The sequence below is a fragment of the Thunnus maccoyii genome, chromosome 14 (assembly GCF_910596095.1).
Source record: "Thunnus maccoyii chromosome 14, fThuMac1.1, whole genome shotgun sequence".
In the NCBI taxonomy this organism is placed as follows: Eukaryota; Metazoa; Chordata; class Actinopteri; order Scombriformes; family Scombridae; genus Thunnus; species Thunnus maccoyii.
In genome coordinates this window covers 23434830-23454091 of record NC_056546.1, presented here as the reverse complement: position 1 = coordinate 23454091, position 19262 = coordinate 23434830, and the positions used below count along the sequence as shown (strand labels likewise).

The window sequence follows — 19262 nt, the reverse complement described above, 5'->3', positions numbered from 1 at the left end:
TGGGTATGTGTGTGACGCTCCATCCAAACGCTGACAACAGCTCGTGGACCAACAGGTGCCCTGGTCTGGTGGGGCCTGCTGCTTGAGACGTTACTAGGGTGTTGAGGGTAGGGTCCTGCTGTGTGCAGGTGCAGCATGTTAGGAGTGATAAAGCAGATCCTGTGGAAATTAAGGCTGCTTTCACACCCAACTTGTTTGGTGCAGTTCGTTCAGACAAACTCTGGTGAGTTACCTGTTTGGTTCAGTTCATTCATGTTGGTGTGCACACTGTTATTTGAAACCTAGTGCAGACCAAAGAATCAAACTTAAACCACCTGGTATATATCACAGATTTCAACATAATTTTGAAAGCAAAACTATTACAATCCATCTGCTAATAGTGGAAACTGTCAAAGAAACAATTTCCCACGTAATTATGCAAAATCATGTGGTAACCATTCTAACATGATATGCACGTCAACACATGAGTGTAGATGTATATATCTTTACACGTGAGAAAATGAAAAGGGGCCAAAGCAAAACTGTGCCATGCTTGTGTCCTGGCAATAAAAGTCATGTAGATGTATCACTTTCTGTCAATCACTGGAATAAACTTGGTTTTTACTCATTGATCCTTAAGTGTTAATGATGCAGGATGACAATCACCATAACTGTCAAGTGAAGGAGTTATCTGTCAGTCCGTGTAACTCCATGTGTCAGTGAGAAAGTAAAACTGACCAAAAAGGAAACTATCTGTCTTAGCTTCTCTCTGGTCTGGACCAAGTGAACCAAACTGAGGGTGTGAAAGTGAAAAAGCAACTGTCTCATTCCTGTCATTGTAATGAATGGCTCTAACAGCTTCATACCAAAGAGGACTCAATCGTCATGGAGGTCCCAATATTACTTGGTTTTATGGCATTATACTGTTGCTTGGTATCATTTCCAGTTGGCCTCGGCTTCTATCTCAGTTACTGTCAGCTCTGCTGCTCTAAATACTTCTTCCTTCCTGTTCTCTCAGAAATGCAGCACTTCACAGTAGCCTTAAATATTTTCATAAAATCATTAAGTGCTAAAAAATGTAATGGTTATTTTTAAATAGTTGTTATGATTGTCGGTCATGCTCATGTACAGTTTGATTATTAGATTTTTTTAAAATTTGAAATCGTTTATGTTTTGTTTATTCACATTTTTTTGAATGTAGCACAATACATTTTTACTTAAAAATCATCGTAAAACTGCAAATAAGTTTAATTGCTGCCCTCATGCAAAATTTGGCTTATAACATCTATTACTAGTTCTTGATTTTGTGGATTTTTTAAATGTGTTTTGATTTTATTGTTGGGATATGTATATTAGAGTTCTCTCTATTTTTGTGTGTGCAACGAGACTGTTAATGAGTAAATATTATTTAGTGTGGAGGAATGGCTTTGAAATGTTAACCAAACCATATGAAAGTAGATGTAGATGACAAAAAATGATCACAGAAAGTGAGACGATTGCAATGTTGTTATTGTTATTGTGAGGAACCACTGGTTGTTCTTTATACTGAGGTAAATATGTACAGTAGGTGCTCAGCGGATATCATCTCCAAATGATGTGTAGCAGGTGTGTAGTACAGGGTATTACATATGTATTTTGTTTTTGTTTTTCGAACATGTGAGTACTTTCATAAGTAGTCAAACCAAAGTCTTGTGCTAGGGTGTTGTGTTTTCAAATTTGCCTGTGTGTGTGTGCAGGTCTGGTTTAAATGTATGTGTGTGTGTGTGTGTGTGTGTGTGTGTGTGTGTGTGTGTGTGTGTGTGTGTGTGTGTGTGTGTGTGTGTGTGTGTGTGTGTGTGTAGACTTTCACGCAGTTTTGCAGCTGTATGTATGTGTTTTTGTGTTTTCTGCCGTACAAAGCTTGTATTAGATACATAGGCAGAACGCTGCTGTGAAAGCGTTTGTTCTGTATATTGCATTTAAATTGTCCTGGTTGTAGCTTGTATAATAAAGTGGAGTTCTTACACCTTGAAGTCCTGTGTCTAGTCTTTGAAATCATTGTTCCTTTTAACTGGCAGGTCTCCAAAACTATCACTATACAAGGACGTGCTACTTGCTGCCCGGGGACCCATTATAGACAGAGGAAGGTTGTTCCACTTGTGTGCCTCCAAAATGGTGCACACCAGAGGGAGACTGACATTGAGGAGAGAAAATGATAAAATAATGTTAGTATCTTGTTTTATAAGAAGACACAGAGACTGGTGCTTGCCATGTCCTCTCTCCAGTGCTGCTTCCACCTTTTGCGTTTCCTATGTATGTATCTTGTATGTGCAGGAGCTACTTTATTATAGGTTTGTACCATCCATGTCTTACTTGGTCTAGACAGGAGTTAAAAAAATGCAGGCCAAATACAGTACAACAGCTGTCAGTCATGTGGCTATGCATGGACCTGTGACACATACAGTGCATAACTCCTTCTGTATGCATGCAACTTTAGAAGTGCCTTTCAATATTGCAGATGTTTCTAAACAGGAAAAGAATTCATCGTCTTTTTGGATGTATGGCTTGTGGCTTTCCTGTTTACAAGCGAAGGTGTTTCCTGTGCCCTCACAGCTGATCTACCAACCATTAAATTTCATGTGTGGGCTTTGAAACCAGGAGGTCTTAATGTGTTTCATATCTAATATCTGGTAGAAATAGAGTCAGTGATCAGCTACACACATCAGTGCACAGGGTCCCCAGAATGAGCATATTGTTTAAGTCTGATTGTAGTACAATGAGTGACCAAAGGAGGGCATAATAGTACCCTAGTGATACTAAATCCCCTAAATGACCCACAACCATAATAAGATAAAATATCAAGAGAAAATGTCACTTGATTCAAGAAGATGACCTCATTACATGATGAGAGATCAAGATGGTTTTTGGAGTGAACTACTTGTTGCTGTTCTTTTTGTCTTACCGACAGAGGTGGCGTGCCATCATCTTCCACTGTGACAATAAGCCGATACTCTTGCTGGCGCTCACGGTCAGGAGGGGCTGGCCGTGTCACCATCTCTCCTGTTACACGATCCATGCGGAAGGTTAGGTCCTGGTTTCCAGCAGTGATGTAGTAAAACAGCATAGCGTTGGGACCGATGTCCTTGTCTGTAGCCATCACTCGGAGGACTGACGTACCTCCTCCAACATTCTGCAATTTACATCATAAAAGAAGCATCAATTCAAATTGCCTGCTGTAGAATAAACAAAAACCTGTGACTGCATGGTGACATATTATTGTGTCAACTGAAAATCACCGCTCATACCAGTAATTATTCAACAGTGACATTGTTAAGCTTCGGGTCAAGGACTAGATCCACACTACATTCAAGGAACATGCTACATCACAACATGCTTCATGTGATGTGCTAGTGTGTCTCCCACCTCGCTTATGCTGACGTTGTATCCCCTTTGGCTTTCAATAACAGGTGCATTGTCATTGACGTCCAGGATGTTGACGGTGAGGGAGTGGTCTGTCTGTCTGGGAGGTGAGCCATTGTCTATGGCACGCACCTGTAACAACATACACATGCTCTGCTATGTACTAGTATGTAAGCCTGACCATGCATTTGGACACAGCATAGAATCACACAGAGGGCAAAGAAATCAAGTATATGTCCGTCTTCTTTGGTGCTTGGTTGAAAATAAATCCAAGTTTCAGGGTGCTTTTCATTTACATAAAAAGATAAACATATAGATTGACATGAAAATACTTTGATATGCTCAGATCATCTCAAAGCCTTAAAAAAACGACCACACATGATTTTTTATATTCCAGTGCTCATACTCAAGTTACTAACAAGTGACTACTAGTCTACAATAAACATTCAGTGTCTGTGTGAAGGTTGTTTCTGCACTGAGGTTAGAAATCTATTGAGTTACGGTTATAGTTTAAGTGTTAGATGAGTTAGATCAGTGTGAAGCTCATAGGCTCATATAGAGAACATCTACCAACTCATTGATGAATAACAACACCATTCGAATGATGTCTTAAAGGCAGTGAAAATGTATTTTCTCTGTCACCTTCTTACTATGAGTAATGTCCAATGAAAACACTAATTTCTGAGGATGATTAGAGATGTTTGTATAGAGTGCATTTAGAAAAAGGTGTTATGTAGTCATGAAGAATGTAAGAGGTATGTGATAAAAGATCTCATGGATGAAAGTAGGTTGCTGTCTGACCTTTAGTAGGTAACGGTCCACTGACTCTCTGTCCAGAGGAGCATTGACATAGACCTCCCCATAGGTGTGGTTCACTGTCTTGATCTTGAATACATCCTGCATGTTGCCTGCCACCAGAGTGAAATTGACCTGAAGGAGATTGAAGAGTCACAATGAGAGAGACAAAGAGACAGGGGGGGAAACAATGATAGAATGAAAATGTCACACTATCAACAGGTTGAGTCAGCAACACTTATCATAAACAGTTGTATTTGGCAGGTTCTGAACCTTGAATAAATCCCAGCACATGCTGAAGAATCACAACTAAGACTCACATGGAGAAACAGAACATGACTAAGAGCAGACACATATCACTAAGAAAATATACAAAAAACACGTGGGAAAAAATGCCGCTGCACATATGAATAAGACAGAAAATTAAGAAAAAAGAATTCATAAACTAAAACAGGAGGAGGCTGGGTTGACAGAGAGAAAAAATTGCACAAGCCGGGTGCAACTGAAAGGAAAAATAAAAACTTGAAGCGGTATGGAGGAAAAAATGTGGTTCTAGCAAAATAAGTGGATCACTTTGCTGAGATGTCAAAATCAATTGGAGACTGTTTAGACAATCAGTTGAGCTTCAAGTTTTCATAAGGTAATAATCTGCTTAAAGGTGAAGTGAATGTTTAGAGTACTCACACATCATATGAAAAGCTGCAAAAACCAAAATGAGTGAAGCATAACATCTGTGTCATATTTTGTTTTGGGCGGTAAAGCAGCAGAGAAGATTTCCTGTTAAATTAACAAAGTCAAACGCACTGTAAAGGCCTGTCTTCATGGTGATGTAATTTCAGTATTTATACTGTTTATAAGTTTATGAAGTTAATGATTAGTGATAATGATCAATTGTTGTTAAAATGCCACATATAGGACCCTCAAACTTAAGTTACAGATTTAGTTAAATCTGTCTGAGCCCTTGTTTGTCCCTCTTTCTCTTTCAGTCTCACCAGTCCATTCAATCCAGCATCTTTGTCCCTTCCCAGCACTACTGCCACTCTCTTCCCCATGGGTGTGTTTTCCAGGATGTCCACTGAAGTATCAGATGTGATGTCAAACTCGGGACTGTTGTCATTCTCATCCAGTATGGTGATTGACACCTGTCGAGAGGTAAGATCAAATGTAGGCCCTATAACTTGCCAAATGATATTTTTAAGATGACTAAAATAACCAAAACCCACTGTAAAAATACGACATAATCACTTCACATACTTCAGATGAACACATTTTATGCTGTGCTTTAGCCCTATAAAAAGATCAGAGCATCTTACCTTCTGCAGTTCCAATGAGAGATGCAATGAATAAAAGAGGAATGCCATTAAGCTTTCTACAACGGAATAGACACAGCATCCACTGTAATAAATTGCACATGAAAAGATGAGTAGGAACATAAAATTCAGAATGAAGCACCGTACCACAGTGGAGTCCTTTTTAGGTCCTCCATCATCTGCTACAACAGTCAAGGTGTACATATCTCCCTTCTCTCTATCCAGCAGGCCTGTCACTGTGATACGGCCCTGAAACATTAAACACATCAGCATACACTGTATCTCCACCTCTATAAAGATTCCATACAAGATAAAAATCTTCCCCATACGACAGACACGGAGCAAGGACAGAGACATAGAAAGACTAACAAGTATCATAAAAATCTACCAAAAAAAAAAAGAAAAATCCCCAATTTCTCAACTATCAAAGAAACCAAATTACTTCAAAGCAAACAAGCTCTTTGATCAGTTGACAGTGAGGAAAAAGAACGCTAGCTTATATCACAAAGGAAGAGGTGTTATCGTGTCACACTGTGGTTAATGGATAAAAAATATATTTGACGGAAGGTGGGTGTAGCCTCTGAAGTGCACAAAAAACAGGCACGTACATTGTGTTCATATCATCGATGACCTTTCCCCCACTGCTCTCCCACTCACCGTGACGCTGTCTATCTTGAAGAGGGCCAGAGCTGCAGGTGACGTATCAGGGTCGAATCTGTAAGTCAGCTGGTTCAAGTTGTCGGCTGACTGGGCTTGCACCTGAACCACCTCTGTCCCTGTGGCAATGTTCTCACGAAGCGAAGCCTCGTAACCGGCTGAGAAGAAGGCCACGGCCTCATCCAGCTCATTAAGTAAAGTGACATAGACGGTGCAGAAGCCTCGGTGGAAAGGCGGGGCCTGGTCAGTTGCTGAGACATTCATCAGATAGGTGGTCTTGGTCTCGTAGTCTAGGTAGTCCACGGTGGTTACCAGGCCGGTGCTTACATCCACCTCAAACTTGCGGTCTGAGCCGGACACAAGTGCGTAAGCCACAGCTCCACCATCACCTGAACAGAAAGAGGAAGGGTGGTTGGTAAGGAAATGCATGGATTATTTACAATAACTTTAACAACTATGAGAGTTTAAAGTAGTAACTTTGGATATTTTGGAATCAACCTGAAAATCTTGTAACAGTGTGGTATTTTAGCTATAGTTACAACACGCTAACAACCTCCTTGTGTTTTGTTTGTGTTTTATGTTACAGTGTTGTCAACATTTGGCTCTGTTGGCTAGCCTGTGTTTATTTTAAGTTCAGGCGTGCTTTACTGTTTTGGAAAATGTCTGTCACAGCACCAGATGTGTCATAATGTATCTAAGAAACACTTTACAGAACAGGAAGTGAATAGAGGAAGTGTGGATGAGAAGTAGCGATTTAAAGGCCAGATACAGTCAACAAGGTGTAAAAAGTTATGGTTAAGAGGTGTCTCTTTCTCTTTCATTCTGAGGATAAAACTAAAGGGTCGACAAGAACTGACTTCATGCTCTGCTTCCTCTGCTTGCTTCTGCTAATTGACTTAACTAACACCTATCTGAACTCACCAGTGTCAGGGTCTGTGGCGCGAACCACAATCACAGAAGTGCCAATGCCAGCAGTCTCCCTAAGGCCCAGACGGTTGTATTGTTGCTGGGTAAACACTGGCACCTCGTCATTGGCATCATCCACATATACGATCACCTGCAGGGGAGGACATTTGAAGCTATACATCAACTTTACATATTAACTTTGAGGAATACACTCTTTGGGAAAGGGGCTTGGCTATTTTCTCTTAAAGGTTTGGATCTTCTGAGGACTGCACTGCTGTCACACTTCAAAAAGCAGCCACATTTTCCTTTTAATTTTAAAAATCTTCATGCTCTATAGTAAAAAGCACAAATGACTTCAACACAAAATATGCTAAACAATTTTTTATAGCATCTACACTGGTCGTGTCCACCCCCCAGCTACCCTCCCCTTCGTCTCCCCGTGTCTCCTCACCCTCACAGAGCTCCTCATGCTGCCCTCGTCACTGTTGAAGGCCTCCACTTCCAACACATGGGAGCTGCTGGTTTCTCTGTCCAGAGCCCTGAGGCCTCTTGTCACCAGCCCTGTCTGCCTGTCTATGCTGAACAGATTGTTACTGTTCCCTGCATGCATTCATTCACAATTCGTGAGCACACACACAGGAAATACAAGAAAAGAGTGAAGGAAAGTGAGACAGAGTATAAGACATTTCAACAAAATGCACATTTTTAGCAAAACATGTAATCTAGTCTCATGGTTTGAGTAGTTTCTCCAGAAGCATTTGCCAACTGGGTGAGATAATTTCACTCGCCTCCAATACAAGCTGTGGCTGTGATTTGCCGTCTACTGCTTCAAGACAGTTTTAAAAGAAGTGAAATTGTATTGGAAAAGAGAGAAATGAAATGATTATCAGAAACTTGATATGGAAACTTTTTGGGGGAATTTCTTGCCTGCACCTACAGTATATTGAACAACTGATTCAAAGACACCACCGTCAGTTATTTTAGTAATTGAGTAATTTTGCGCAGCATGTGGGCACGCTCGCTCAGTGTGTTGGTGAGCATGGAGACAATGTATGTAAATGCCATCTGGGAGGAAAATTTAAGCACAGTTACCAGTGAGGATTCTGTACAGAACTCGGCCATTTTCCCCCTGGTCTGCATCTGTAGCTTGTACCTGTGCAAACACAGACAAGCAAAACCCAACACTTACATAAAATAACTACAAGGGGACACCAGACATAACAAAAATCTACAACAACATGGAAACACAAACCATCCAGTAAATAACTATTAATCTCTCTTTATGACTGGTACAGTCATTTTGCAGTCTGGCCATGGAGAATGTTACAATATTCAAGAACCACTATACTGCAGCTGCTATCATGAGAGACTTGAGAAGATGGATTTGGTTACCAGTGATCAGAGTCCGTTGTTCAGTTGGATGTTGAGTGTTTACCTCTCCGGTGTGATTATCCCATACTATTTCACATGATAAATAGTACATTTCACTCTATTTTTTATTGATCAGATGGTTTCCTCCTTCACCACACATCCACTGTTGCCCAGTGTGCTGTTACCACAACAACGCCAGCATGGCTTGGCACTGAGTACCTCTCTCTCTGTGTTACAGGCAGAAGGCCAGAAGCAGCTGAAAACCCCAAAGCCAGCACAGACAGCATGGCTCCACAGTGTACACAGATAAATAGTGGAGCATGCTGGGCTGCTGGTGAATGGGCCATGTCATAAGACTGACTTCTGAATCCAGAGAGGCACAGAGATGCTGGCATTGGATAAGGCTGACTTCATGTCACACCCTGCTCCTCTGTGGATTTGTCAAAACTTGTGGAGGTGCTTACAAAGTGCATATTCAATTGCATACAGACACACACACACACACTCAAGACACTTAAACACATGTACGTGCACTCAGGTATACACAAATACAGACACACACACTCTCACAGTCTCCCTCTCTCTCTCTCTCTCTCTTGCCCTGTGTGTCCTCTTTTGCTCTCTCTCGCTTCCTATGTGAAGAGGGGCCCAACTTCAGTCTCATTAGCTTTATAAAGAGATGTGGAGAGGAGAGGAGAAAGAGGAGGAGAGGGGAGGGGGTGAAGGGAGAAAAAAAGAGGCTGGGGGGTCAGATTGGTGAGTGATGAATAGGGTATTACACAGCGGACTGCACCACTTTGGCCATAAATGGGGGTGTATAAAGTGTAAGACTACCTAGCAGAGCCAGATGTTGTAAGTGTAAGCATGTGGAGTGTAAGCATTGAGAGATTATTCACTAAGCCTCTGCGTGGCTCAGAAAACACACTTTTGTCTTTGGCTCCCTGGCATTAAAACAAAAGTGAGGTATTTCAACCGTGATGCTGTTACCCACATTTTACCCCCTTTCCCTCCTTGTTTCCCTCTTCCTCCCCAGCGTTTTCCCCTCTGTCTCTGGGAAAGAAGCAGTTTAAGGGGGGAAAAACAAGTGTGTGGAGCCAAGAAACAGGTCTGACCTCAGTTACTGGGACTAAGCAAGGTGCTGTTTTAAAGAGTCTCTAAAGTGTGGGAGTGAGTATATACTGTATTTTTGAACAGTTTTATTCCAAATCACGACAGGTTCAATATGAGGAAAAATGTGAATTGCTTGGTATTTTAGAGATAAACATGGTTCAAGTCTTAAGGTCCTAAGAAAGCTAAAAATCTCATTAATGTCTGTTACAATATGTATTGCATGTCTGCTGTTGAGTCTATTTTTTGGAATGAAACTCCTAAAATCCACATTTCGACAGGAGAGCTGCTTGACATGTGCTTGAGTAACTACACATTGTCTGTAGGAGTATGTGGAAACTGCTGTGTTTGCATTTGGTTTAGTATGATTAGGACTTATCTGGCATGTGGATGTGAATATTAGCAAACAGGTTGCACATCTGACATCTATGAACTGTTATTATATTCCCCATTCAATTTGTGCTTCCACTATGTGGATAATACAGAGAAAATATGGTGAGAAATACCATAAATCAGAGAGCAATCGAGAGGCAATGAAATAAAAAAAAAATCGAATATGCTTTTGCGAGTGTGCTACTGAGGAATTACTGGAAAACTTGTGAGCGCACAATTGATCAAACTTTACAAATGTGAATAGGTTAGACAAAGTGTGCTCATAAAGAAGTTAGGAAATGAGTTTCAGTGCTTCAAAACTAGCTGAGCAGTCAGATCTGGACGAGCAACAATGTGGTGTGATAGTGAGGGAGAGTACCTTACTAAGCTGCCAAGCTTAAGAGCAGCGCGTCTAATCATGAATATGTGCAGTACAAGCAACAGTATGTGTAGTGAGAAGGAAAGTTTGTGTTTGAATAGTTGTGAGTGTATGTGTGTACGTGTGCGTGTGAGGCAGCGTATGTGCTTGGAGGCGCTGACTAATGAACTGACTCTCTAACGAGCCATCTTGCTCCACTGGCCTTTTCACAGCTTTCCTGGCATTTGGTCTTAAAAATAATTTCACGTCCCAATGTGTTTCCCTTAAACCGATAAGCCATGCTTTGTCTCCGCTGAATTAAGGACGATGACATTTACAAATGTTACTATGCTGATGATGGGGGTGCAGAGAATGAGAGGGGGATAATTGGAGACCGGGGTAGAAAAGGTGGGGGGTGCCTTACATTTTACAAGGGGCATTTTAATAAACCTAATTTGTTTTACATTGAAGAAAGCCTGTCAAGCATTGACTGTTTTGTAGTCCTTGATTTAATAGCTACATAATTGCCGCAAATGCCAAACATTCACCGCATCTGCATGTGCATGCAGGCGTTTCTGTGCATATTTGTGCGTGTGTGTGTGTATGTGTGTGTACGTATAATGTAAGCCCTTGAGTATATGATCCCACTAAAGTGAAAATAAGCCCCCAAATAAATCTACTCAGCTTGGTTAGGCTTGGCTAGTGAGGCAAAACACGGCATATCAAGAGCGCTGCTGTTGTACTTTGATAGAGGCTGACCACACACACACATATACACTCAAAAACAACCACAAACATAAGCAGACAAACAGACACACACACACACATCCCTAGATTTCCGATCTGATGTTTCTTTCTCCATCCAGGGCCAAGACAACATGAATACCAGTGACCCAGGCTCCAACTTTACCCTTTCCTCCAACACAGAAAACATCACTCTGTCTAGCCTAACATCCACCACCATCTCTCCCACCACCCCACTCCCTTCATCCTATTCTTCAGACATCCATGACCCAGAATTCACCATCATGGTGGTGCTGGGCTTATCGCTGCTGCTGGCAGGGTTAGCAGCCTTCCTGGCAGTGTGCCGGCCCTCTGAACAGGACGGGGACTCTGAGGCGAGCTGTGGCCCAGGGGAGAGCTTGACCCATGGAAAAAGCCAGTCCAGTGAGCCCCAGCTCAAGGTCTGGAAGAGGCTGGGCTCCTATCGGCGTTCATACAACCTCTCCTTCAGAAGACCGCCGCATCGTAGGCCACACGAGCGTGAGAGCACGCATGCTTCCCAGTCTCCAGACAGACAGACAGCACAGCCAGAGACCAGCGTGGAGTCGCACGTCACTATGCCTTGTCTATTTGACTATGTCACTGAAATCTAACTGGAGGACTGCTTAAGGACTGACTGATTGCTTCCCCAAATCAGAGTTAAACTGCTTTTTTTATGTTGCAATTATCACTAATACCAGGTATGGGTAAATAAGATTTTTTTAGCATTTGTTTTAACATACTTTGAATGCTAGATGGATGAGGTTTGCTACAACATGCTTACAAATGAGGCAATTAAAAAGCTATGGAGCAGTGTTTATACATTTTTGTCACTGATCATTTTACTATCTATAGCAGACAGCATATTCACCAGGAGTGTAATGATTTAATCTAACAATGACTCCATTTGATTCTCTCAGGCAGGGTTTGATGAATCATCAAAACTCAAATTAAAATTTGATTAAATTCAATTTCTAACACAAAGTATATGAGCTCCTCAGATGTGAATTTTAAAAAGAAACTCACTTTCAAGACCAAGTTAAGGCCTCAAATGACAGCAGCTCAGTTAAGTCTACATGCTATTTTCAACAATAGTGATTTATGAGGAGGGAATTTTCTCCAATCACATTCAAAGTCTGGAGACAAGTATCATTCCTCTAAATCACTCAGCTAATTGCTCTGCTGCAGTAAACCACATCCATCTGGTAATTCATGTGCGTTAAGACAAACACTAGGAATTATTTTACAGTACAATTTCATGCAGGTCTCTGTTATTCCTGAACCTGCTGACAGTGTTATCAGATATGATGGGTTATCAATACTGAAAAGACAAATGCAACCTGAGCCAACTGATTCTTTGTGTTTTGTGATTGTTACATTAGAAAATAAAGTGACTTTAAAAAAAAAAAGACTGCTGAAGGTGCAGTATGTTTCTATATCTGTTAAGCAGTGTGTGTGTGTTTTCTACCTGAAGGATGCTGGTCCCTCGGGGCACACTCTCCAGTATGCTGGTTTCATAGCTATTTTGGAGGAAGATAGGTCTGTTGTCATTTACATCCTGCACTTCAACAAATACAGTTGCTGTGCCTGTCCTCCTGCTGCCTGCTGGACCGTTGTCTATGTGTAGAAACAGACACATTCACAAACATATCAGTTACAGTCATCCAGGTTTATGCTAATTTTAGGTATAACACTAGGACAAATGAAAGAGACATGGCGGTACCACATGAAAAAGCTGTAAATACAAAAGTTAGAAACCCATCCTTACAACATGTACACAAAATGGAACTAGTTATGTGTTAACATGTTACATTAAATTATTCATTAATCTTCAGAAAGAAATTAAACTTGTTTTAAAGAAGGAAGATGGGAATATTGTTGACTCATCAAAACTTGGGTCACTTTCAGCTGCTCGTGAATTAGGACAATATGTTTAATTCTGCTGTCTTGCACGGTTTAACATTATCTGCTTTTTCTTCTGTTGTGTTGCTTGCCCCTTGAGCAGAAGTCACCCTGACTATGGTTTTCAAAACAGGAAAACCTCAGAGTTTTTGTTCTTTCTTCTCAAACAGGAACAAAGGCAGTTGAGCAATGTCTGAAATCACTGCAGTTGTGCAGGCATCACTTTTTTTCCCCATCATTATACAAAGTAGAAAGGAGCAGCTTTGAAGATGACAAACAAAACAAGTGAGAAAACAAGCGCTATTATAACAAATACAAACACATACTGTGTAAGGATGAGAATGATAAAAAATGCTGGTTTGGTTTTCTATCAACACAAAAAAAAGATATGAATTCATGACACACCGATAGCTTCTACGACCAGAGTGTATGCTGCCTGGGTCTCTCTGTCTAAGCCAACCACTGTCCGAACAATGCCGTCTCTGAAGCCCACGCTGAATTTACCATCCTGATTACCACCTAAAAATACAAAACACAAATACATGTCCAAAATTAACTTACAGTACATTTGTAAAACCCACACATTCACTCACATACAGCCATAAACACTAACAGAAGCATGCAAGAGGAACTTACCTCACACACAAACTTACACAGTGATGGATGGATTGACAAAGGTGCTGTATGTGCACATATTCTGCGTAACTGTGTACAACTCTCTAGCCCAAAGACACACAAAACACAAAAACACCTCCAACTGGGACCTCTGACCTGTGATGAAGTAGCTAAGTTCGGCGTTGAGGCCGGCGTCGTTGTCAGAGCAGCTGAGCCGAGCTACAATGTGGTCTCTAGGGACACTCTCCTTCAGGGAAACATTGTACACGCGAGGGTTGAAGGTGGGCGTCTCATCATTTACATCCAGAACTAACCCACACGCACAAACACACAGACAGACAGACAGACGTGAGGACACACAGATAAATGTACATGAGGACAAATAAGGCAGCAGGGTGGTGCAGTGAGTAGAAAAACCATTGTTAAATCACAGGATTCAGGTTTTAGTACATGATCTGCACTTCTGAAGTTTGTGCTGTTCTCTGGCCGATCTTGACTTTCCCTGTAAAGTTATGTAATGTGAAACATATCGCTACAAGACAGTTTTTTGTCAAGTTGAAAATATTTCATTGCTTCTGACTCATCTGATCTATTTAAGAAATGCCAGAAACCCTTAATCAGTTTTTCCAATTCTTTTTTTTTTATCACGTTCACAGCAGTCGGACAATTAGTTTCCTCTTAGGGTTGTTCACATCCCACCAGCAGGTGGTAGCAGCCTTCTGAGCAGATTTCTGAGAAGTCTGCCATAATGAAGTAACTCCTTATGTCACTCAGAATCTAATCATACTGTGGCTTGGTAGTTTCATATGCAGGGTAATGTCAGACAGCACAGGGGAAATCAAACCCAATTTCTCATCATCATCAGCCACATTCGCAGACTCTCACCTGTGACGGTGAGGGTTGAAGTGGAGGTGCGAGGGAACTTCCCTGCATCGTAGGCTATAATCCTCAAATGGTACTGTCCAATCTGCTCTCGATCGAGGATTGCCGTGGAGGTGAGAATGCCAGTGGAGGTGTTCAGGTAGAAGTCCAAGCGAGGCATGCCCATCTGTAACGCCATTGTAATCAAACCATTCTTATCCTCATCTGGATCCTCCACCTGGACCTAAAAGAGAGAGAGGATGATAAGAAGAAGAAGAGGATGAGAGGAAGAAGAAGGGGCGGTTACAGGGGAAAAAAGGTAAGGGATAGTGGGCAGGAAGAGACAGAGGTTAAAAGATATAGTTTTGATTATTTCATGAAGGGCAGTGATCATGCATTATTACCAAGAATCTATATTTAAGTCATATTTCAAAAAAGCATCACATCAGTAAATCATTAATGTTGGTTGGCGAACAATACATAATTTACTGTATCATGCTGACAGAATGATCATACTCTATATGTCTGTCGTCAGTTATTGTTCAACTTGCCTGCTTGCCTAAAACTTTTTGTGACAAATACTCATAGACGCAGGGATTGTGTAGTGTTATAAATGTTCAAAGAACTGGCACCCTTGAAATCTTCAAAGGAAGATTTAATATCTCTGAATCCTTATCGTTTTTTTTTTTTTAAACTTTGTCATTCCTAATATAGACTGTGTCTAAAATTTACCTTAAAAACTGAGGATCCAATGGGCAGTCCCTCTGGCACTTCAGCCACAAAGGGCAGATTGATGAAGGTTGGGTCGTTGTCATTGAGATCTAGGAGGTTGACAAATACTGTGGTGCTTGCTGATGCACGCAGTGGAGGTGTACCACCTAAAGAGGGCGCCAGAGGGACATATAAAGACACACAAGCACATACCCCACATCTCATGGTCAGGAGAGTTTATTAGCCACAATAAAAAGTTTCATGGTCAACATAAAACTTGAGGAATGAGGCTTGAAGAAGGAGACTAATCGCTCAGAATTGAAAGCTCTCTACTGAGAATGATAAAAAGCTATTTAAGCTTGCTTACAGATGGTTTAAGTGTTTCATGAGTCAGACAAATTTACACACCGAAAGGCTAATACAAGTGCAAAGTGACATGGGTAACCCATCTCCCACACACACACTACTCACGGTCGACAGCTGAGATGATAATAGTCCTCATGAGCACTGTGTCCCTGGGGTTGGAGCTTTCCCTGTCTAGGGTTACCCCACTGGTGCGGATCTTCCCGGTACTGCTGTTTATGGTGTAGAAGGGGTTTTCTGGAACGATACTGTACACCACTGTCCCATTTTCCCAGTTGTCAGGGTCCACTGCCAACACCTGGACAAATGAGTGACAGAGGAAACCTTGCTAGATGTTTTATATGCTTCTTTCATTCCTACCTCTAACATTGCTTGGCTTACCATATAAATAATAATCCTCAAGTTACAAGTCAGAAGTGAGGGGAGCAATGAGGAGGTGAATTAGGGAAAGAAAATAAATAATCATAATAGTAATGATACTATGAATGAGGACACCCCTCCCATCCCCCCCTCCTCACCCGCAGAGCATCTGTCCACATGCATACCCCTTCCAACTGCTCTCACACATCAGTCAGCTAAAAGAAAAATGGTAACGTCTCTTTTCTGACACAAAGTGGCGATGGGTGATGAATGCCAGGAGCCCGGCTAAAACACTGGCTGATTTTTAAAGAGTTGATCAATTATTCAGTGTGCTGAGTAAAAACGCTGGAAACTGGTTAATTGGTCATTAGAGGAACAAAGGTTTTGCAGGTATTTAATTATTAAGGGGACATTGTAGGCAGGCATCTCAGAGGCCCATTGATTATCAACAGCACAGACAAAGGTAGGTGCCAGTTGAACTATCAATTCTGGCCTGAGCTGAGCACATTAAAAGATGGTGTGCAAATATATTAGCCTTGTCCATTGAACTGTAGCCCTGATCTGACTGCAGAGTGGCAGAAAAGAGAATATTGTTTTGAAATGAGATATTAGAGGAGGCTCATTGTGTGTGCATAGGTGCTGAATGCAGTAGTGATGGCGGGTCTAGGTCTAGGAACTGACTGGGCTGATCCTTGAACTGGACACAGCAACCAAATTCATCAGCTCGCTGGACACCTCCAGGACTCAGCGGGTGGCCTCTTGTCACCATGGAAACACTGGCTGGGCAAGGGCTACATAGGGGCCAATTACAGGACTGTAAGCCTGGGTGGTCCGATTTATTGAAAAATGGTCAGAGGGACGACGGTGTCTGTCCACTGAGCGTAGAGAGTCACATACAGTATGCATCGCACCGCTGGATGCACCGTAAATGAACTCAACTGAGGAATAGTTACAAGAGGGCAGGTATAAGTGGAAAATGTAGCAACATTTTAGCACTGCAACACTTGTATATCCTCACCATTTTTCCATCTCACTCTTTTGCACTGCAAGATGGGTTCTCGCTCTCCTTCTCTGCCTAGCAGCTGAATAATTTGCTATGCGTATGACTGCAGGCTACATTTTAATTAGCAATCGGACTCCCTTAATTACACTCACTGACGCCTCTTTAATTAATGGACAATCAGGGCTTAATTTACAACAACACGTTGCCAAAGACACCAGCAGGACAATGAGAGAGCTTGGAGGTAATATTAGAGTGTTTACTTTGTGATGACCTACGCAGTGATGGCAATTTGTCCATCATTAGTGGAGGAGTATGCATGTAAATGTACCCATCAACATGCACTGTTTTTCTTACATGGTATATCTCTAATAATCTTCTATTCCACTCTTAACCTACATGATCACTGATATATGATATAAAAGATTGTTGTATTATGCACACTCTGATCACTCTGTTTGTTCTGAAACCTAAGTGTTTTTATTAAAAAGCACAGCCTTTGCCTGATTCAAGTTTGCAGAGTCAGTCATCAAATTAAATCACAGAAAAAAAAAACAACACTCAAGGACACTGGTATTCTCTCTACATCAAATCTGCATACAAAAGTAGAGGCCAACATTTCAAATAGTTATAATGCAGATACCACCCATCCTGCTCAAAATGGAACAAATGCTAAGAATGATTATTCAAGTGTGTTAATTTGTGTTGTAGTTAGCCATCAGTAATTAAACAAGTTTACCAAGTTGGACTAGGTGCACTCACAGAGATAACATCAGTGTTTATCGGGCTCATCTCCACCACGTTGGCATGGTATGGCTCGTCCCTCCACATGGGGACATTGTCATTGATGTCCAGGATGGTGATGTTCACCTGAACAAAGTGGGAAATTGAGGTAAATGGGAAATGAGCTACTTATGATGTCAGTTATATACAAGACCTTGGACCTTCAAGGTTTAGAAGACAGACAGTCTTGTTCATAGTACAAAATATACATACAATAGAACTGACATGTCTGACATGTTTTTTAACTAAAAGTACTATTGATTAAACAGTGAGGAGGAAATTAGAGTTCTTTCTGTGAGCTGAAGGTGAGATCAGATGAATGTTGACTTCAAAGTAGTTACCGTGGCAATGCCAGTCTTCTGTTGTGGGCCCACCCCTCCATCCACAGCTCTGACAATGAGGATGTACTCTGACTTCAGCTCTCGGTCCAGCAAGGCTGTGGTGGTGATCTCACCTGAACCACACATGAAATCAGATCAAAAACATTTTAGAAATGCAACATCCAGGATGGCCACATGATTGGAGAGAAGTCATTTGAAAGCAACTTTTCATGCCAGGATGCATGGAGTGAAAAGTCCAGATGTAAAAATCTCAGATTTGCAATCAGCTCTTTCAAGTCACAGGACTGAGTGGTGCGAATCACATTATACTGTGGATAAGGCACAACCAAGACACAATGCATGTACAAGCAAAGAACTGAAGAGCTTAAGGAAGAAGACCGAAAAAGGTATTGCAGATCTAAATAAGCAGATGTGTAATATTGAAACCAAAAATTGAATCATCTTAAATTTCTGCCACATTTACAAGTATACTTCAAGAATATATGCACACACACATACACACATACCTGAGCGCGAGTTGAGACGGAACTGAGAGGAACCCTCCAGGGAGTAGATGAGTGAGGCCTGGCCAAACTCCCGTGAGGCGTCCAAATCAGTAGCATTCACAAGTAGCACAGTTGCCCCTGTGGAGGAGAGGGAGGGAAAGGGCGAGTAAGACAGAGAGAAAGTCACAACTCACAGAGCAGGAGAAAGAAGAAAAAAAAAATTAAAACTGAGAGACAGAGTCATGAGGAAAATATGTGAAGTCTAGTAAAGAGGAAAGACAGAGAGAGACGAGATGCAGAGACAGACTAAAATGGCATTCAGAGAGCTCATTTCTTCACCGCCCCCATCCACAGCTCAACTGATGGCATGGCAGTGAGTGGGTTTATGGATTAGTGGATTATCAGCTTGTTTGGCACAGGCCATATTTGGCACAGGCCTGATCAATACCCAGGCAGGCAGTCGGATGAGAGGCTAGCCAGAGCCGCAGGGCTAGCCCTGAGCTCTGCCTTGCAGCCCGAGCCTTAGGTCCCCAGCTTAGACCCAAGCACTTTAGCCATAGTCCCCTAAACCTCAGCCCTGGCCCAAACCACTCAGCAATGTGCTCCTTCAAATCAGGTCCGAGACACAAAAAGTGGTCAGCGTCTGCTGGAGCTCAGAGAGAGAAAGGAGCGGTCAAATATCTCATTTCCCTCTAGCGACTGGAAACTAATCTATTGTCTGGGATAAAAGAGTCCTCTGAATGCATGCATGAGAATGAATATAGCAGCCAGTGATTTGCCTTGAATAGTCAATATCCTGCATTTTGACTGAGCATTTAAAAACAT

General features: G+C 41.7%; 2 protein-coding genes across 12 annotated transcripts in view; one reads left to right on the top strand and one right to left on the bottom strand.

Moving 5' to 3' along the window:
• Positions 1 to 19262, bottom strand: part of cdh23 (cadherin-related 23) — a 186439-nt gene that overhangs the window by 29194 nt on the left and 137983 nt on the right. For 6 of the 11 annotated variants that reach the window (XM_042433443.1, XM_042433447.1, XM_042433444.1 and 3 more), the window contains 19 exons: positions 18459 to 18575; positions 17953 to 18065; positions 17591 to 17698; positions 15577 to 15766; positions 15127 to 15272; positions 14419 to 14638; positions 13690 to 13842; positions 13324 to 13437; positions 12485 to 12633; positions 8139 to 8199; positions 7498 to 7646; positions 7062 to 7197; positions 6141 to 6529; positions 5631 to 5732; positions 5487 to 5489; positions 5166 to 5315; positions 4180 to 4308; positions 3382 to 3510; positions 2921 to 3148 (listed from right to left, as the gene is read on the bottom strand). In XM_042433443.1, the coding sequence (XP_042289377.1) occupies positions 2921 to 3148; positions 3382 to 3510; positions 4180 to 4308; positions 5166 to 5315; positions 5487 to 5489; positions 5631 to 5732; positions 6141 to 6529; positions 7062 to 7197; positions 7498 to 7646; positions 8139 to 8199; positions 12485 to 12633; positions 13324 to 13437; positions 13690 to 13842; positions 14419 to 14638; positions 15127 to 15272; positions 15577 to 15766; positions 17591 to 17698; positions 17953 to 18065; positions 18459 to 18575 (2786 nt within the window). Of the gene's footprint in view, positions 1 to 193; positions 282 to 1794; positions 2152 to 2920; positions 3149 to 3381; positions 3511 to 4179; positions 4309 to 5165; positions 5316 to 5486; positions 5543 to 5630; positions 5733 to 6140; positions 6530 to 7061; positions 7198 to 7497; positions 7647 to 8138; positions 8200 to 12484; positions 12634 to 13323; positions 13438 to 13689; positions 13843 to 14418; positions 14639 to 15126; positions 15273 to 15576; positions 15767 to 17590; positions 17699 to 17952; positions 18066 to 18458; positions 18576 to 19262 lie in introns of those variants that run through there. The other 5 variants (XM_042433451.1, XM_042433450.1, XM_042433446.1 and 2 more) reach the window with 5 other exon arrangements.
• Positions 8215 to 12362, top strand: LOC121911692 (uncharacterized protein C10orf105-like). Its single transcript, XM_042433456.1, has 2 exons — positions 8215 to 8873; positions 11121 to 12362. Exon 2 carries the CDS (start codon positions 11133 to 11135, stop codon positions 11628 to 11630), a length of 498 nt encoding a protein of 165 aa, XP_042289390.1. The 5' UTR covers positions 8215 to 8873; positions 11121 to 11132; the 3' UTR covers positions 11631 to 12362.

What these genes read in the sequence shown, in the direction of transcription:
- LOC121911692 (XM_042433456.1), top strand. Translation starts at nt 11,133, where the DNA reads ATGAATACCAGTGACCCAGGCTCCAACTTTACCCTTTCCTCCAACACA.